Raw genomic sequence first — 16,603 nt, 5'->3', positions numbered from 1 at the left:
ATGTTTGCAGTGAGAAACTCTATCTAAACAAGTACCGTTTATAATAATATCCAAGTCAGTATTAGACAATCGTGATCATTTTTGGTGTATTTCAATGAAATCATTAATTCAGTTTAATAACATTTAGGCTTAATTTGTTATCAATTAGTCACTACCATAAACGTGTTGTTCATAACATATATTACAATACAATACCTTGCATGAAACCGATATTTGCTACCAACGTGCAACAGTGTGGTACAGTAGTAGAATAATAATCTTCTAATTTAAAAAATTAACAAAATAAAAATTTAACAGTGTGGCGTGTTGACTGCGAATGATTAACAATACCATCTTCCCCACTACACGTGTTCTAAACACGTAACAATTAATTGCACTAAACATACAATTTAAACATCAATAATACAGGTGGTGAAAGCCAGAGGGGAAAAAAAGATGTTAAATGTGATCTCCCTGCCTCAGCACTAAGGTCCTGCCACAGCCTTTTGGGGTGAACAAAATCTCGAGTAGGCCTACAGCAACGGGCAACAAGTAATACTTATTGTAGTCTAATACTTCATTATAACAAATTGAACTAAATCTAACTCCTCCTCTGTCCACACATAAAAAATGCACAAATTAGCTTCATTTCACCCCATTAGCATTTTGACAATGTTTAACTTTTTATTTATTTCATTCCTGATGATGATCATATATATTCATTCTAAGAAACAGTGAGTCGATTAGGCCTATGCATTAAACAACTCAATGTTTACAGAAATTATTAGTTCCTTATTTTAAATAATGTTTATATTAAATAGCTTCGTATAGTTGATTACCAAATACATGGGATACTCGAACTAGAGGAAGGAAATGCTGTTACGTCATTCAATAAATCTGTGGTTGTTGGAGAACATTTGAATACTACTATGTGGTACAAGCTATATTTAGCCATTGAAGATAGGTAAATATATACAAAGTATTCAGATTTTAAATATTTAACATAGACTGGAGTCACTGATAGTGATATGGTACTAATAATGCACATATAAAACAACACATCGGTAAGGAAATCAAGTGAATAGACATCAGTCGGAAAAGCAAAAGAAACGGTTAGAACAGACAGAGGTGGATAGATATTATGTAAAACATGCAGACATAAATTGTTCAAACAAATTGAAGGGACTGGCGTGCCTAAAATGAAAATGAAATATATGTTCCATTAGTTTCTTTGTCTAATAATTATTTTCTAAATTAGGTGACTATGTTATAATTATTGTTTTCTATAATTATTACTACTTCTGCCACTTTTATATTTAAACTAAAAGCAAGTTGAGTAATGGTTTCTCTTTAATTCCTTTAACATAATGTTGATGTCATGTTAAAATCGCTCTTTCTAGCTCTATTACAGTAATGGTTAACGACATCAAGGCAAGTTTCCATGCAACCAACATTACATTTTCTCCAACCAGTGATCTTTATTTAGGTGGAGGATGGACCAATACTGATCAAGGTTTGGTAAAACTAATATTTCTCAACTTTTGCAGCGAAAGTTAGACTTACAGTTTCACCAATTGACTGCACACATTATAAAACCAAAATGTTGCAGTGTCTACACTTTATTCTATATTAAAGGCAAACACTGCAGACGGAATTATACACAGTTGAGACAACAACTGCATAAATACAAAAATGTTTACTATGTATGTTTTATTGAAGGGTATGAAGGTTGTATGCAAGAAATTATATTTCAATCTGTTGAAATTTACCCAAATGAAGTAATGAATACCAACATGGTAAATGGTGTTACAATTGGAACATGTCAGATATCAAATCCCTGTCTAACATCTCAACTAGTGTGTGCAAATAACGGCCGGTGTGTTTATAATAACAAGCAAGAAGGGATTCGATGTGACTGTTCGGGCACCGGCTACTCTGGACCAACATGTCAATTCCGTAAGTATGTTTTACAATGTTACTGAAATAATAATATATGCTCTTAGAAAAGAGAAATTCTAAAAAAAAACACTCAACTAAACAGATATAAATAAACACTGAGAAATAAGAAAAAGAGTGGTCACAATCACCCCAATAGTACCAGGAATATGTCTAACTATTAATGCAGTGTAATTTATTCTTGTTCTTTACATCTAAACATCTACAGCTGCATTCAAGAGAACTTGTGGTGAGTACTATTTTGCTGGAGATCGAACATCAGGTTTGAAGAAGATTGATATTGATGGTGTTGGCAAGCTTCATGCAGTTGATGTCTTGTGCGATCTTAGGTAGGCCTACGAATATTCTAATAAACTTATTGTAATATATTGTTTGAAGGTTTGCATGGCGAAATCAAATGTTGATATAAAGTTTGCGGTACACCACGTGTATTAGTTCTGAAAAGAACTCGAGTTTCTCGACGTTTCGATCAATATGCTTTGATCGTCCACAGGAGGATTTATAAAAATGTATGGTATGCATACTCATTGATTGAACCAGTTTGGAACAAGATTTAATAATTATTTGAAAATTGTTTATCTTACAAGAAATGGTAAAATCAAAACGATAATTGAACACAACTTTGCTGCGGAAACTCAAGTAAGATCTTCTCTTTGGGGTTCAACTAAATTCCAACTGAGGTATCGAGATACTTCGGGTGAAGTTATCAAGTATCTTGTGGATCATGCGGATCACTGTCAACAAGACGTAAAGTATTGGTGCTGGCAAGCTCCTATAAGGTAGCACTATTACGTATGCTTATCAATAAATCAGTATCATCATCATTATCATCAGTCAATGATCATCATCATACTATAATCATATCATCATACTCTAATCATACTATCATCATACCATGTCATCATGCTATCATCATACCATGTCATCATGCTATCATCATACTAACATAATATCATACAATCATCATACCATGTCATCATGCTATCATCATACCATGTCATCATGCTATCATCATACCATGTCATCATGCTATCATCATACCATGTCATCATGCTATAATCATATCATCATACTAACATAATATCATACAATCACCATACCATGTCATCATGCTATCATCATACCATGTCATCATACCATCATACTAACATAATATCATACAATCACCATACCATGTCATCATGCTATCATCATACCATGTCATTATGCTATCATCATACCATCATACCATCATACTATAATCATATCATCATACTAACATAATATCATACAATCACCATACCATGTCATCATGCTATCATCATACCATGTCATCATGCTATCATCATACTAACATAATATCATACAATAATCATACCATGTCATCATGCTATCATCATACCATCATACTAACATAATATCATACAATCACCATACCATGTCATAATGCTATCATCATACCATGTCATCATGCTATCATCATACCATCATACTATAATAATATCATACAATCATCATACCATGTCATCATACTATCATCATACCATCATACTAACATAATATCATACAATCACCATACCATGTCATCATGCTATCATCATACCATGTCATCATGCTATCATCATACCATCATACTATAATAATATCATACAATCATCATACCATGTCATCATACTATCATCATACCATCATACTATAATCATATCATCATACTAACATAATATCATACAATCACCATACCATGTCATCATGCTATCATCATACTATCATTATCATATCATCATCAAATCTTATATCATTATAATCATCATACTATCAATCATCAATCAGTCACCGTCCATCATTATTCAGTAATCATAATTAACGAATTATAACAGATCATCATCATTATTATTATCATTATAGTTCATAACATTATGTTAAAATATGACCTAATTTAATTAATGTACATTATTATCATTAATATTTACAGCTTCGGGATTGGAACTAAATTAATTTCTCCCAAAGGACATACTATGCCAACCGCAAACATAACAAGAAATTGTGATGGTAATACAAATAGGTAATTAGTTCACAATATTGATGTAGGCCTTATTGGAACCGGTTAGTCAACACTCAACAAACGTAGCTTTTAGGCACATGTAAATGTTACGTGTTTTGTGTTCAGTAGAATATGTGTTCGTATTTTGTTAGTTGGCTATACGATGAAGGAGTGTTAGATGCAAAGGAATATCTACCTATCGTGAGTATGGACTTCTCACGAGAACAGAAACAGACGTTGGCAAGAATGTCACTTGGACCACTGACGTGTAATGGAATGCGTGAGTTTACTTTAAGAATGGACGTACTTAAGCAGGATATGAATGACTTTCGTATGAAAATATATTATTAATATGTAGGCCTATGAAATAAGTCCACAGATACACTTTTCTCATTTGTTCGCTTTCAATAGGATTAACTAACGCTATTTTCCCTACGTTAGCTAGCTAGTAGTTCCCTACGTCATATTTAAACAAGCAAGTTTTCATCATTATTATTTTAACAATACATTAAATAATATTTCCCATATCGTTAGTTGGCTATACTGAAGGATACACACTCACATTCTTGAAACCAAGTACCATCCTAAAAATGGAACCCTGGACAAATGGGACTTTGAGTTTAAGTTTTCGTACATCAAGAAATAACTCAGTAATCTTTCACCAGCTTCGTTCCGAGACCAACACCAATAATTTGATGGCTAAAGTTTACGATGGTAAAGAACATTTTGTTTTTAGTCACTGTAGGTAAAATATTTACCCAACAAAAACAATAGCAAAACAAAATTAAAAAGCTTTTGGACGTCTCTTTACATTAACACAGCAGAATTTAAAAATAATAAACAAATTAACACAATCCAGTTAGTGAATAAGAAAATAACACATATGAGTGAATTAAACTTAAAAATTAAAATTAATAAATTTAAGTGGACCACTACATTGGCAAATAGTACAACAACATGAGAGTGTGCAGATTGATGAATTGGCAGATGAATCTATGTAATGCAAAAGTAATATCTTGAATCAATTATTAAATTATTTTAGGTCATACTATTGAATTTTCATATCGCTTGAATGGACGAAGTGATATGGTAAAACTGAGAACGACGAGGCTTTTAACTGATGGAGATTGGCATTTGATAACAGTTGAACAAAGTTCTAATACAGTGAAGTTTAGTGTTGATTTTGATAATGAGATATTAGTGATGAACGAAGGAGAAACGATAAAGCAGTATGATGGACCGTTTTTACTTGGTGGATCTTTGAGGTAAGATGAGGACACGTTTAACTATTCAATATAAGTTTTTCTTGCAATTTTCATATTACCCAATTATATGTTTCGACATTTTTTCTATAGTAACGAAGTAATGGATAACCCTAATGTGCACGGCATGACAGGATGCATTGGAGGTCTGATCATCAACAACCGCGTAGAGTTTCTTACCAATGCTTACTACGCTCAACCGTAAGTATTTATCAATTCAGTCATTTCATCAATAGGCCTACAACAATGTGTTATATAACCTACATCAACATTATTAATATTTTATTTGAATATTTAGACGGATTGTACGAGATGATATGGTCATTGGCTGTAAAACGATGTGTCAAGAGAATTTGTGCAAAAACGGAGGGATTTGTATCGAAGGTTTCACGTCATATGAGTGCGACTGCGTTAACCCAGCAACGTCTGGTGACCACTGTGAAATCAGTAAGAGGACCTTTTAAATGTTATTGCATCTTTATATTTTTTCCGTCTTTCTTTATGCTACGGTATAATTTGATTATGATTTTTTTTAATGGTGAATAATATATCCATAGTATATAATATATGGCATAGGCCCGTAGCCAGGGGGGGTTTTTATGGTTCGGGCGAACCCCCCCTTTACAGCGAACCCCCCTTAACCAACTGCGAACCCCCATCCCCGACATGCCCAATACCTCACCCTCATCTCCAAAAATCCTCCAAATACGTGCCCCACAGTACAAAAAGTTGTTTGTAAATTGAAAAATTCGTAAACTTGTTCGTGAACCTTCTTCTCTGTATAAGCGTCAACTAGTGATACGTGTCTGTAAATTTCTAAAAGCTGCAAATGAATTGCCGATTTTAACCTGAAAAATAAATGTTTGGTCCAGTGGTGGCGCCAGCAGGGGGGCTACGGGGGCTCTAGCCCTCTCGTCGGCGGGGAGCCTAGCCCCCCCCCCCCCCCCGTCGGAACACGGGTACTTTTTGTCGGGGAATATAATATACAGTAAAAAACGTTCGCGTTCACTTCATACCACGACGTTCCATTAACCGTGAGAGTACGTCAGAGCATGGATTAAAGAATAGAAGGATATGCATCGACGTGAGATCAAGGGTTCCTTGACTCTCGCCGACAGACCGCGGACCGCCCACAATGTTACAGTTTAATTAACCGCATGGTAACAACGAAACGGTCGCGTGCCTAATATATTGTTTACTGCACATGTGCAACGACATTTAACCGTGTTGACTACGCTTCTTTCGCGCGTTCTTTGTTGCACTGTATGTATTCATACATATTTGAACAGTATAATCAGTGGCGTAACGGATATGTGCGCTCACTGGCTAAACCGAAGCTTGGGGCCCATGAGCAGTGCCCAGAGGAACAGGCATAAAATATGTCGAAAATGCTAAAAACGTCCGAGGCCTCGATCTTTGAAACTTTTGGAGGGCCACTTAGGTTTCCTAAACAAGTGGCTTCAGGCCTCTGCCTCACGCCATTGAAAACAGTTATTAAATTACATTTTATGTTATTGTGAAGACCTTAGTGTAGGCCTACTTCATCAATATACCAGATAAAAACAATACTATATTGTTATTGGCTTAGAATTGTAGATGCTATAATTGTAATTAGTATAGGTTTCTGCCGCGATTGATCTACGCTAATGTTTTTAGGCCTATGACATTAAAGTAGCATTTTATGACCTGCAGTAGCCCTACATCTGAGACAATAACTATTTATTTGTTGTCTCAGCCTACATGTAAAATTACAAAATCAGCAATACTAGGCCTAGGCTTACTAGTAAACCATATGATTTGCCGACATTGATACTGCCTAGGTAGGCCTAGGCTAATCTGCGTCGCTAGTGGGAACACGAATCGCAACTATACATAGCCAGCCAATCCCGGATCAGGGATCGCTGTTTTCATTCAATTAGACCCGGTGATTGGATGTGATGTGGATGACATAACCACTAGCCAATCACCAGGCACTACAATTTAAATATAATCACATCGATAAATAAGGAGATTTATGAAGAAACCACTGCTTAGCCATATTATATAAAACACGATTGTTGTATGGGTGAACACCGGCCACGCTAACAACATACATGGTCAAATGCATAATTTAATATTCTATAGATTAACGCAATTTTTAATGACAGAAGATGGCAGGCAAATAATGATAATTCAAATATAAAAATTGCATATTTTATTAATATTACCAACTACTTAAAATTACCAGTCGTAAGAAAGTGAACTTTTCGTAGTCCGATTGTGATGAAACTAAAACAGAATTATTCAGCAATATATTTTTGTTGTCAATTAATCATCGACGCAGACATGTCAATAGAACATTCAGACTGCGCATACGATTTCTATATGCTTACGTTTTGGTCTCAAAAAATGTAACAGTTGATTCGAAGCGTTTTACAGAGGGCCGCGGTTAGAGACACGGAGTTCAATGAGCGTGTTTGTTTGATTGGCAGCAGTGCTTTAGTATAGGCAAGCGCGTTGTAAAATCGTTTGATGTCACCGTCGATGCATATCCTTCTATTCTTTAATCCATGGTCAGAGGGCTATTATGCACTTTTATGCATTCATTATTGCCAGCGATCTAACTCACTACTAAACATTAGCTAGGTACGGCCTTGTCTGGCGGTATCCCTTTGTACGAATCGTTCAACGTTGAGTCGAGACGCGTGATATCAAGTTCCATCCAGGGACCAAAATGTGTAATGTAGTTATTTTCCAGGCGAAGTTTACCGACGGTTACCGAAGGGAAATACCGAAGGGAACACGGGTACTTTTGTCGGGGAATATAATATACAGTACCGTGGGGCACCTAAAATAAATTTTTCATCCATTTACTAAACAAAAAAACATGCCATTTTCGCTTAGCCAACATCTTATTTTAGCTAAGTTATTACAATGTCCTGTATGTCATGAATTTCTCACCACTCGGAGGTCCAGATGGTACGCACGCATACACTTGGGAGGAATAAACTTATTTCCCCGACTGAAAAAGGTCTACGCTTGCGTTTTTTTAAGCCTCTAGGCCTGATGTTTCCAAAGTATAAAATGCAATTTTTTGAAGACCTGCAGCCTCTAGTTTTAAACATTTTCTTAGCTCAGCCCCAACAATAAAGCTGGTCATATTTCGAAGTACAAGAAGTGCATTTTCCGGGACCTAACATCTCTATTTTTCAAACATTTCTTAGCTCAGTCACAACCATGATAGGGACTTATATATTTTGTTTCATGTTTTGAAGTATAATAAGTCCAATTTCCGGGACCTCCAACTCTATTTTTCTAAATTTTCTTTCAACTTTTATTTTTTAAATTGAAAAATATGGATTGAAACAGTCATCGCGCATCGTTTTTTTGCACGCAGTATTTTATTTAGGCCTTATGCATTATAAAAAATGGAAAAAATGGCTACCCTAAATCTGATTAAAATGACCTCAAATGACGCTAGAACGCGTTGCTTCCGGGGGTTTCGCCCCCCCCCCCTCGACCCCCACCGGGGGCCCTTGGCGGCCCCCTGGCCCCCAGCCTAGTGATGCTCGCTTCGCTCGCATAGCCCCCTCGTCGGGGAATGTAGCCCCCGCGTCGGGAAGATCCTGGTGCCACCCCTGGTTTGGTCCCTGCATGTAACATGATATTGACGCGTCTCATAGCGAGCTGGCGCACGAACGATTCGTACAAAGGACACCGCCAGACAACTGCGTACCTATTGTTTAGATCACTGGCAGTCAGGCAGCATGCATAAAGTATAGCCTTCCGACGTACATCAGTATTTATGTGCGACTATGAAGTATAATGTATCATAGAGGATAGTGAATATTAATATTTTACACTATAATATCTATGGTATCAAGTACTGTAGTTCACATTATGGCATCCTATTATTTTTTTCTAGACCACCAGCCGATACGTACTAAAATGTATCAATATCACCTATTTACATATTTATATTCCTCAACAAATTGCTGTAAATAAATATTATAGATAGAGCTAGCAAATAGCATTTGCCTTCACCCAGTGTGCTTTTTTCGGGGCTGCTCCTAGATATACGTTCGCATTGAACTTGAACGCAAAACAAAATACGGAGTAAATGATCAAACAATCGGCGGTTCCGCACAGAGCACGCGCATCTAACATACGGCAACAAATAGTTATCGTCATTTAAATTATCGACGTGTTTGAGGAGGAGGAAAAAAGTACGATCTTTTTGCTCAATGGTTATATAGCATGCTGCACGAGAGTGTCTTTTCCGGCCATCTAGGGGTGTCATTTAACAAAATTCGCTTCGCATCAGGCTGGGGGAGGGGGGGGGGGGGGGGGTTGACCCAAATATTTAGTGTCCGAACCCCCCCCTTGACAGATCCTGGCTACGGCCCTGTGGCAGGCCTAGACATAATAATGTATGTTTGTCCATGTTTGCTTCGCTAGGCGTAGCTGCAAATTAACAAATAAGTGTATGATCCTGGATTTGATTTATACGTCTGTGTACAGGCTTACCTTAATTGACTTTAATCCTTACTATGATCGCTCTCAAATATCTCCTTGAAGTAAGGTTTTAACCAGCTTGCATCATTTCAGGAAAGGATTAACCGTTCTTGCTATCCGTAGTAGGCTTACATGTTTGCATCAATCAATTCCGTGTGGTGAGATTGCATTGTCGGAATGTTTAAGTCTGTAATACTAATTCAGCTGGAAATCGGTACTCAATCTACCTTTTCCTAAACTCTTCCCAGTCATTTTAGAAACGGAATACATGTTATCCATGTATATTCGATGGCTATTAATAGTAGTCTATAGTTCATTTCTCTAGAAACTTCACGTAGTATTCAATGTGGCCCCACATGCGTTTGAATTAATTATTCATTAATCATATTTGAAACGCGCGCTATTCATTCATTCATTCATCTTTTATTTCGGAAAAAAAAAATTCTCCATAGTTCAGTAACAAATTAGTGTACATTATTGCAAATATAACAAATACATATATATATATATATATATATATATAAATCCAAAGGCAAATTACTGAAAAAAATGACAATGCTGTGGGTATCAGTGGCTGGATCTCAATGGAGATACAAAAATAAAAAGCGAAAAGCTAAATCAAAACGATAAAGTAAACAGCCAGAAAAGTTAGCAGAGCTTTCGAGCAACACTAGCCCTTCATCAGTGCAAGTGAAGGAATTTTGGATAACGTCATAGTATAAAGCTGGCAAGTGCTGCCTGGGTGGACAGGAATAAAAGAAATATAACAAAGGGAGCCAGGGTGGAGTCTGAATAAGAGTGGAAAACAAAGAAGGTAGCTTGGTAGAGATATAAACAATTTTGGAATGAGACTAAAAAACAGCTTAAATGGTGGTTAATATTGAAACTTAAATTTTGGTAGTCAATGGAATAATTTTACCGATCTGGGAGTATCCTAATGTTAAGTCCAAAAGGTTTTGTGGTTTTAATTAGTAATTCCCAGTGGTTTTCTTTGTCTTTGCGAGTTTTGTCGCTCCATTTGACATCGTGGTCTATTGCAATAACTCAGAAATTTGCAATCGAGTGACCAGCTGAATTAAAATGTTCGGCTACAGGTTGATCAAGCTTTAATGTTTTGATAGCTGATCTATGTTGTGTCATTCTCATACGGAGAGTGTTTTTTGTTTCTCCGACGTACTGTTTGCCACAAATATTACAGTATATGAGATAAATGACGTTTTTGGTTAGACAATTAATATATATATTTGTAGATATATTAAAAAAAAAACCTACGCTACATAGTCACGTGGTTAGAACAATAGCTTCATCCATCTACTATGTTGATTGGATGAAGGAAAAGCAAATTCATGAATACATTTTATGACAATTTGCCCACAAAGAAGCACAGTATAAGTTACTACAATGTGTTTTAAACAAAAAACACTTTATGTTTTTAGAGCATTTTGAGAAAGTTCTACATAGTGTATTAGCTCTAATGCACAATGACCTGTACTGTCGTTTGATATCCGTATCATCTTTCAAATCGGGTGTCAAAGTGTGACCCAAGTAATTAAAAACTCTAACAAAGTCAAGTTCCGACTCAAATAAGTTTAAAGTGGGAAGCTTTGACAATTTCCTGACTGTAGGACAGAAAACATACATACAGATTTTTTCTTGTTATACAATATATCATGCGTTAATGAGTATTTTTCACACATATGAATTAGATGTTGTAAGGCGGAGGCAGATGGTGCAATAAGTACCATATCATCCGCGTAACTAAGGTTGTTTAGTTTTATACCATGTAATTCGCATCCATTGCGAGACATACTGAGATTGACAATTAAATCATCCATATAAATATTAAAAAGTAAAGTAGACATCCACCTTGTCTAACACCATTGGCAACTGGGAAGTCTCTAGACAATGACTTTCCCCACCGAACATGAAACCTGTGATTGGTATACCAAGACACAAGAACTCTAACTACACATAAGAGGGTTCCCCTATTAATCAGTTTCTTGTACAGTGTCTATTCAATTATTGATTTGAAATTATTCTTTTTGTTTGTATTTTTGTTATAATAACCTAGACAGATTACTTTTCAGATTACAATGATGACATTGTTAGCTTCCCTGAAGGCAATACCTATCTCACTTCTGATCTACAAAACAACGATATCTTCACATCAAGTTTTGTTGTGGGTTTCCGTACATTAAGTTCAAACGCGTTCATTCTTCACGCAGAAGACAATTTAAGTAATTTTGTAACTTTAGAGATTCGTGATGGCGTCCTAAAACTTACCTGGAATGTTTACCGAATTATTAGAAACATTATGCTCAAAAGTACAGGTAATTCACTTAAAATAAATTATTTTCATCAAACTTTATATGACAAAAAAATGTGATGTGCCCATGTATGGACATACTGATGTCATATCACTACCATATTTGGGCACATCACACTTTGATAGTCTGATAGTGTAGACAGAGCTTTACGCCTACAACATAAATATTCTCGTTAAAGTTGTAATAGTGTGACTGTTTGTGTTGCTGTATTTTTAAAAAGATCGATTATCTTTGTATCTTTTAGAGCGAGAATTTACAAACGGTGATTGGGTAGATGTTCGAGTTGAAAGAATTAACGGGGAAATCAGCTTGGTTGTTGGAAGTGAAAAAGCCAAAGCTACTACTCCAGTACGACTTCTTGATCGATTCTATAGCGATCCGTTTATGAAGGGTATTGGTATGCAGGTCTATTTACTTACAACAAATGTTTGGTTTAAAATTATGTACTTAAAAGAACTTTTTCATTAGGCCTATTTTAAATGTGATTTGAACTCATACTATATATATTTCAAGGCGAAATAAGTGTTATGTTTGTGTTGTTATTATTACTTTAAAAGCCCAACCTTCTTCTTCTTCACCGTACGAATTTGTCAACATTCACATTGGTGGGATGCCTAACGACATTGCTGATTTCAAGGGATGTATTCGAGGGCTCGTTATAAACAGACAACCAATAAGATTGCAAGGAAGTGGTATAAAAGGTGAGCAGTTCTTTAATATAATAAGGCTATCTATTATATAGCCGTTAAATAAAGATCTTTATCCAGTAAAGAAAATGATAACTGATATTTTTTTTATAAAACGCTAAACAGACTAGATTTAGACCGATTTTATTTTGTTCTCACTCCTATAATCAATCTTTTTTTTCCATTTTAGTTATGCACTTATCAGATTTTATAGTTTAGTTCCAACATATTGTTTACTATCTTGTGTGAAATACTCTGTTTACTCTAAAGGTGTTGTTGACAAATGTACGAACCACTGTTCGCCTATACCATGCTTTAATGGAGGGGTTTGTATTGAAACATGGAATCACTTTTATTGTAACTGTACACAGACATCTTATACAGGAAATCAGTGCGCTGAAGGTAAACAAAACTTAAACGTTTAGCGTAGACATAAAAGTAAGGCATAGGGAGTTACCCCGGTGTACTAGTCCACACAAACACAGCCACTGTCACACACAGCCACTGTGCAAATTGGGACTGGACCATTTTAGAGGTGTTTACCACCTGTTGGTCCAGATCCTTCACTAACTGAGTTAGTGAGAAGTCGAATAAATAAAAAAAAATAAATAAACTAATAATATGAACACATTTGAAACGTTATTATCAAATAATGTTAGGAAAAATAATACACGTGTTTCATTGCTAAGGAATAGCACAATACATCTATAACTAATGTCAATCTTTTGACAGATGTCGGAGCCCATTTCCATAATTCAAGTGGCATCATAGCAAAACTAACTCCATCATCTGACCTAGCTACTCTACAGACTGATGTTTTATTAATATCATTTAGTACGAGTATGTCAGGAGTTTTGGCCTATGCACGTAGTCCAAGATACACACTTATCCAGGAATACGTCATTGTGTACATCACGGACTATGGACATATTAAGGTCAAGATAAACTTAGGATACAGAGAAAGTAAGTATTAGATCGTTCTGTCATGGAAACGTTTTAGAGAAATAATTTAAGATAAAAGCTACAATTTTTTAGGAGATACAATAGTAATAATATTATTATTACATCATCATTATTATTATTATTAATTTAATCTGAAATAAATTCGATTTATATCATCGATTAACCTTTCTCATTATTGCTCGTAATTCCAATTTATAGATATAATAGAAGCTGTTGGTTCGTACAATGATGGCTATCGCCATTTAATTGCGTTACGTCGCTATGGAAACCGATTAATGATGACGGTAAATAAACTTGTGTTCATTTCTAAATTAGGTGATTTATTTGAAATTAACCACAAAAGCTTAAAAAAGAAAGAAAACGTGCCACTTAATTGCAATCAACATAATAATCAAATCAAATAATTGAAGCAAACGTTATAATTATTGCCGGTTGAGTTATTCCACCTTCACTAAACGTGACATGATCATCTCATCAACTTGAGAAATCTTCAAAATGAAATTATTATTTGATAATTACTGCCAAATGGAAATTGTCGATGTAAATGAGGGTGGAATAGCCATCAATTACGATAATGCTTGGTTACGTCGTTTTGCTTTCAGGTAGATAATAAAGAGTCAACCTATAACGACCTATCAAGTGATGGAATTAGTGACTTTCAATTTGATTTTCCTTCCGTGTTCGTCGTCGGCGGACTTGAACGTAATCTAACTGGTTTTGGACTAGATGGTTTACATACATTTGACGGTTGCTTAGCTGGTAAGATATTGTCGTCGAGTATTAAATTGCGTTGATGGACATTTTAGATGCAAAGAGAAATTACAATAATAATAATTTCACTAAAAGGCAATTGGATCTTTCTCTTGACCCCTTCCCCACCCCAACTAACTAAAAGAATTATATTACTTGAATGAATACACGTCATACTTTGTAGGTGTCAATTATAACGGCAATCAGCCAATCAAAACGTTTTACACGAGTACATCTGCAATTGACGTCACGTCTGAAAGTTTAAGGAGGGAAACTTGTGCAGACTTTAGAGCTCCTATTGTTGTATTGCCAACAATATTGCCTGCAACAACTAAACAACCAGAAATTGTAAGTGAATCACAATGATGTTACATTATACAATCATATTCCAACACCGCGTACATTAGCAATGCTGGTGACAAACGTTGCAAGCGTGAGCTTTAACAAATTAATAATAATAAGAAATAAAGATACAGTATGTAAAAGGTCAGTTACAGGTCAACACATGACAGGTTAATAAGTCGGTTTAAATAATCAATAAATGATAAACCCAATTGTACTACCTATATTTTCTACCTAGACTCTGGCACCTTGGAATGTACCTCCTGCTCAGCCAATCGTTTCCGAAGCAACTATAAGCGAACAGAAATCGAATCCAGGTCTAGTTGCATGTAGGCCTAAAGTTACATTTTTTTAATCTTAAGAAAAGAAAAAGGATTGAAAACACTATCTAGTATTTCTTTCTTATATTCAAATAATTGCCATTAACAAATACAAAATTAATAATAAGCACCGACTGATAATAATAATTAAATTTCTATTATTTTTTGTTGAAAAGAAACATATTTGATAATGTTAATTTGCAGTTGTTGCATTGCTCCTGTCGGGTGTAATACTATTGCTACTGTACTGTAACATTCGTACTGGACTTGATATCAAAGCGATTATGGACAAAGAGAAGAAAAAAACCAAGAAGATAGATGAAGAACAACCGCTTATGAAACAAGCCAGTGGTAAGCTTACAGACATTTTATGAAACCACCCACCACTGCAGTGGTAAGCTTATACAGACATTTTGTAGTACACGAATTCTTTCAAAAGAACATGCCTTAAACTCAATTTGTATTGATATACAATTGTTTAACATTCAATTGGGTTTTTTTCCAGACGGCTTTGAACTACATGAACTCGTTTTGAGAAGGACTGGCGGAAGTCCTGAAATGTTATATAACAATGACGAAATTGCGAATGAAACTGATAACAGGGACTCATTAGCACTTAGAGACGATGTACGTACTCATCCCATCATTAACTATTAAATTAAATAGTTGTATGTATATTTGTATGATACGGTAATTTAGCATTAGGCCTAAATCAATTATATGTATAATTATTTTACCCCTAATACTATATATTTTGGCCGCCATCTTATAAAGGCCCATAAAAGACAACAACGTTTTTCTGGGTTAGGATGACCCACTAAAGATATTTAGACAAGATGCCAACTTTCATTGCACACGGAATACCTATCTTTGAAACCGACTAATATAATGAAAAAGCTTATTAAACTCTGTATGGTTTTATTAAAAATTTAAAATTTAGGAACTGGAATGGGATCCTCAATTGGACAAGTCTAAACTACAACAAGCTGTCAAATCGCCTGAACCACCACCTTTGCCTGCCAGGGATGGTGAACAACCTGAGGAAACAACTCAACCACTATCGACTGTAGAAGATGATCAACAAACGGCGAATGGATCACCTGAACCACCACCTTTGCCTGCAAGAGATGTTGAGCCAACGGAGGAAATGACTCGACCACTTTCGACTGAAGGAGATGTTCAACCAGAGGAAACACCTGAACAACTATTGATGACCTTTACTAATGAACCAGATGAAACCCCCATAGTAGTACCAGGTAAATCAAGAATCTACTTTAAAAACGGTTCGTAGCAAAGAACCATCTTGTGTATTGAAATGGAAAACTTTGATTAATAATGTTATTGATAATAAAGTAAACTTAACAAGCATCAAGCATTATAATTTTTGTTTTGAATCTACAAACATAACACAACGGTTAATTTAAATTAGAACTAAAATCCCAAATTACAATACACTTTGTTTTCAGATGAGAAACTCCGTAAATGTTCCTCGTCAAGCAGTGAC

The 16,603-nt window shown here is 35.4% G+C and overlaps 1 protein-coding gene and 2 long non-coding RNA genes across 3 annotated transcripts; all 3 read left to right on the top strand.

Annotated features, from left to right (window-relative positions):
* The first annotated feature begins 927 nt into the window (after positions 1-927).
* LOC140062613 (uncharacterized) lies at positions 928-1,719 on the top strand. Its single transcript, XR_011847507.1, has 3 exons — positions 928-943; positions 1,380-1,492; positions 1,699-1,719. It is a non-coding gene; the product is annotated as an uncharacterized lncRNA (long non-coding RNA).
* A 3,274-nt stretch (positions 1,720-4,993) lies between these two features.
* LOC140062079 (axotactin-like) lies at positions 4,994-13,714 on the top strand. The gene is made up of 8 exons (XM_072108125.1): positions 4,994-5,220; positions 5,311-5,418; positions 5,516-5,664; positions 11,799-12,041; positions 12,283-12,435; positions 12,596-12,739; positions 12,995-13,126; positions 13,457-13,714. Exons 1-8 carry the CDS (start codon positions 5,042-5,044, stop codon positions 13,696-13,698), a joined length of 1,350 nt encoding a protein of 449 aa, XP_071964226.1. The 5' UTR covers positions 4,994-5,041; the 3' UTR covers positions 13,699-13,714.
* A 1,006-nt stretch (positions 13,715-14,720) lies between these two features.
* On the top strand, positions 14,721-15,209 carry LOC140062614 (uncharacterized). The gene is made up of 2 exons (XR_011847508.1): positions 14,721-14,785; positions 15,018-15,209. It is a non-coding gene; the product is annotated as an uncharacterized lncRNA (long non-coding RNA).
* Positions 15,210-16,603: the final 1,394 nt, after the last annotated feature.

The sequence above is a fragment of the Antedon mediterranea genome, chromosome 11, assembly GCF_964355755.1.
Source record: "Antedon mediterranea chromosome 11, ecAntMedi1.1, whole genome shotgun sequence".
Taxonomy (NCBI): domain Eukaryota; kingdom Metazoa; phylum Echinodermata; class Crinoidea; order Comatulida; family Antedonidae; genus Antedon; species Antedon mediterranea.
This window is presented reverse-complemented; position numbering and strand designations above follow the sequence as displayed.

Coding starts and splice junctions, on each gene's coding strand:
- LOC140062079 (XM_072108125.1), top strand. CDS start 5,042: ATGGTAAAACTGAGAACGACGAGGCTTTTAACTGATGGAGATTGGCAT. Junction 5,419..5,515: donor AATGCTTACTACGCTCAACC/GTAAGTATTTAT, acceptor TTGAATATTTAG/ACGGATTGTACGAGATGATA. Junction 5,665..11,798: donor TGGTGACCACTGTGAAATCA/GTAAGAGGACCT, acceptor ATTACTTTTCAG/ATTACAATGATGACATTGTT.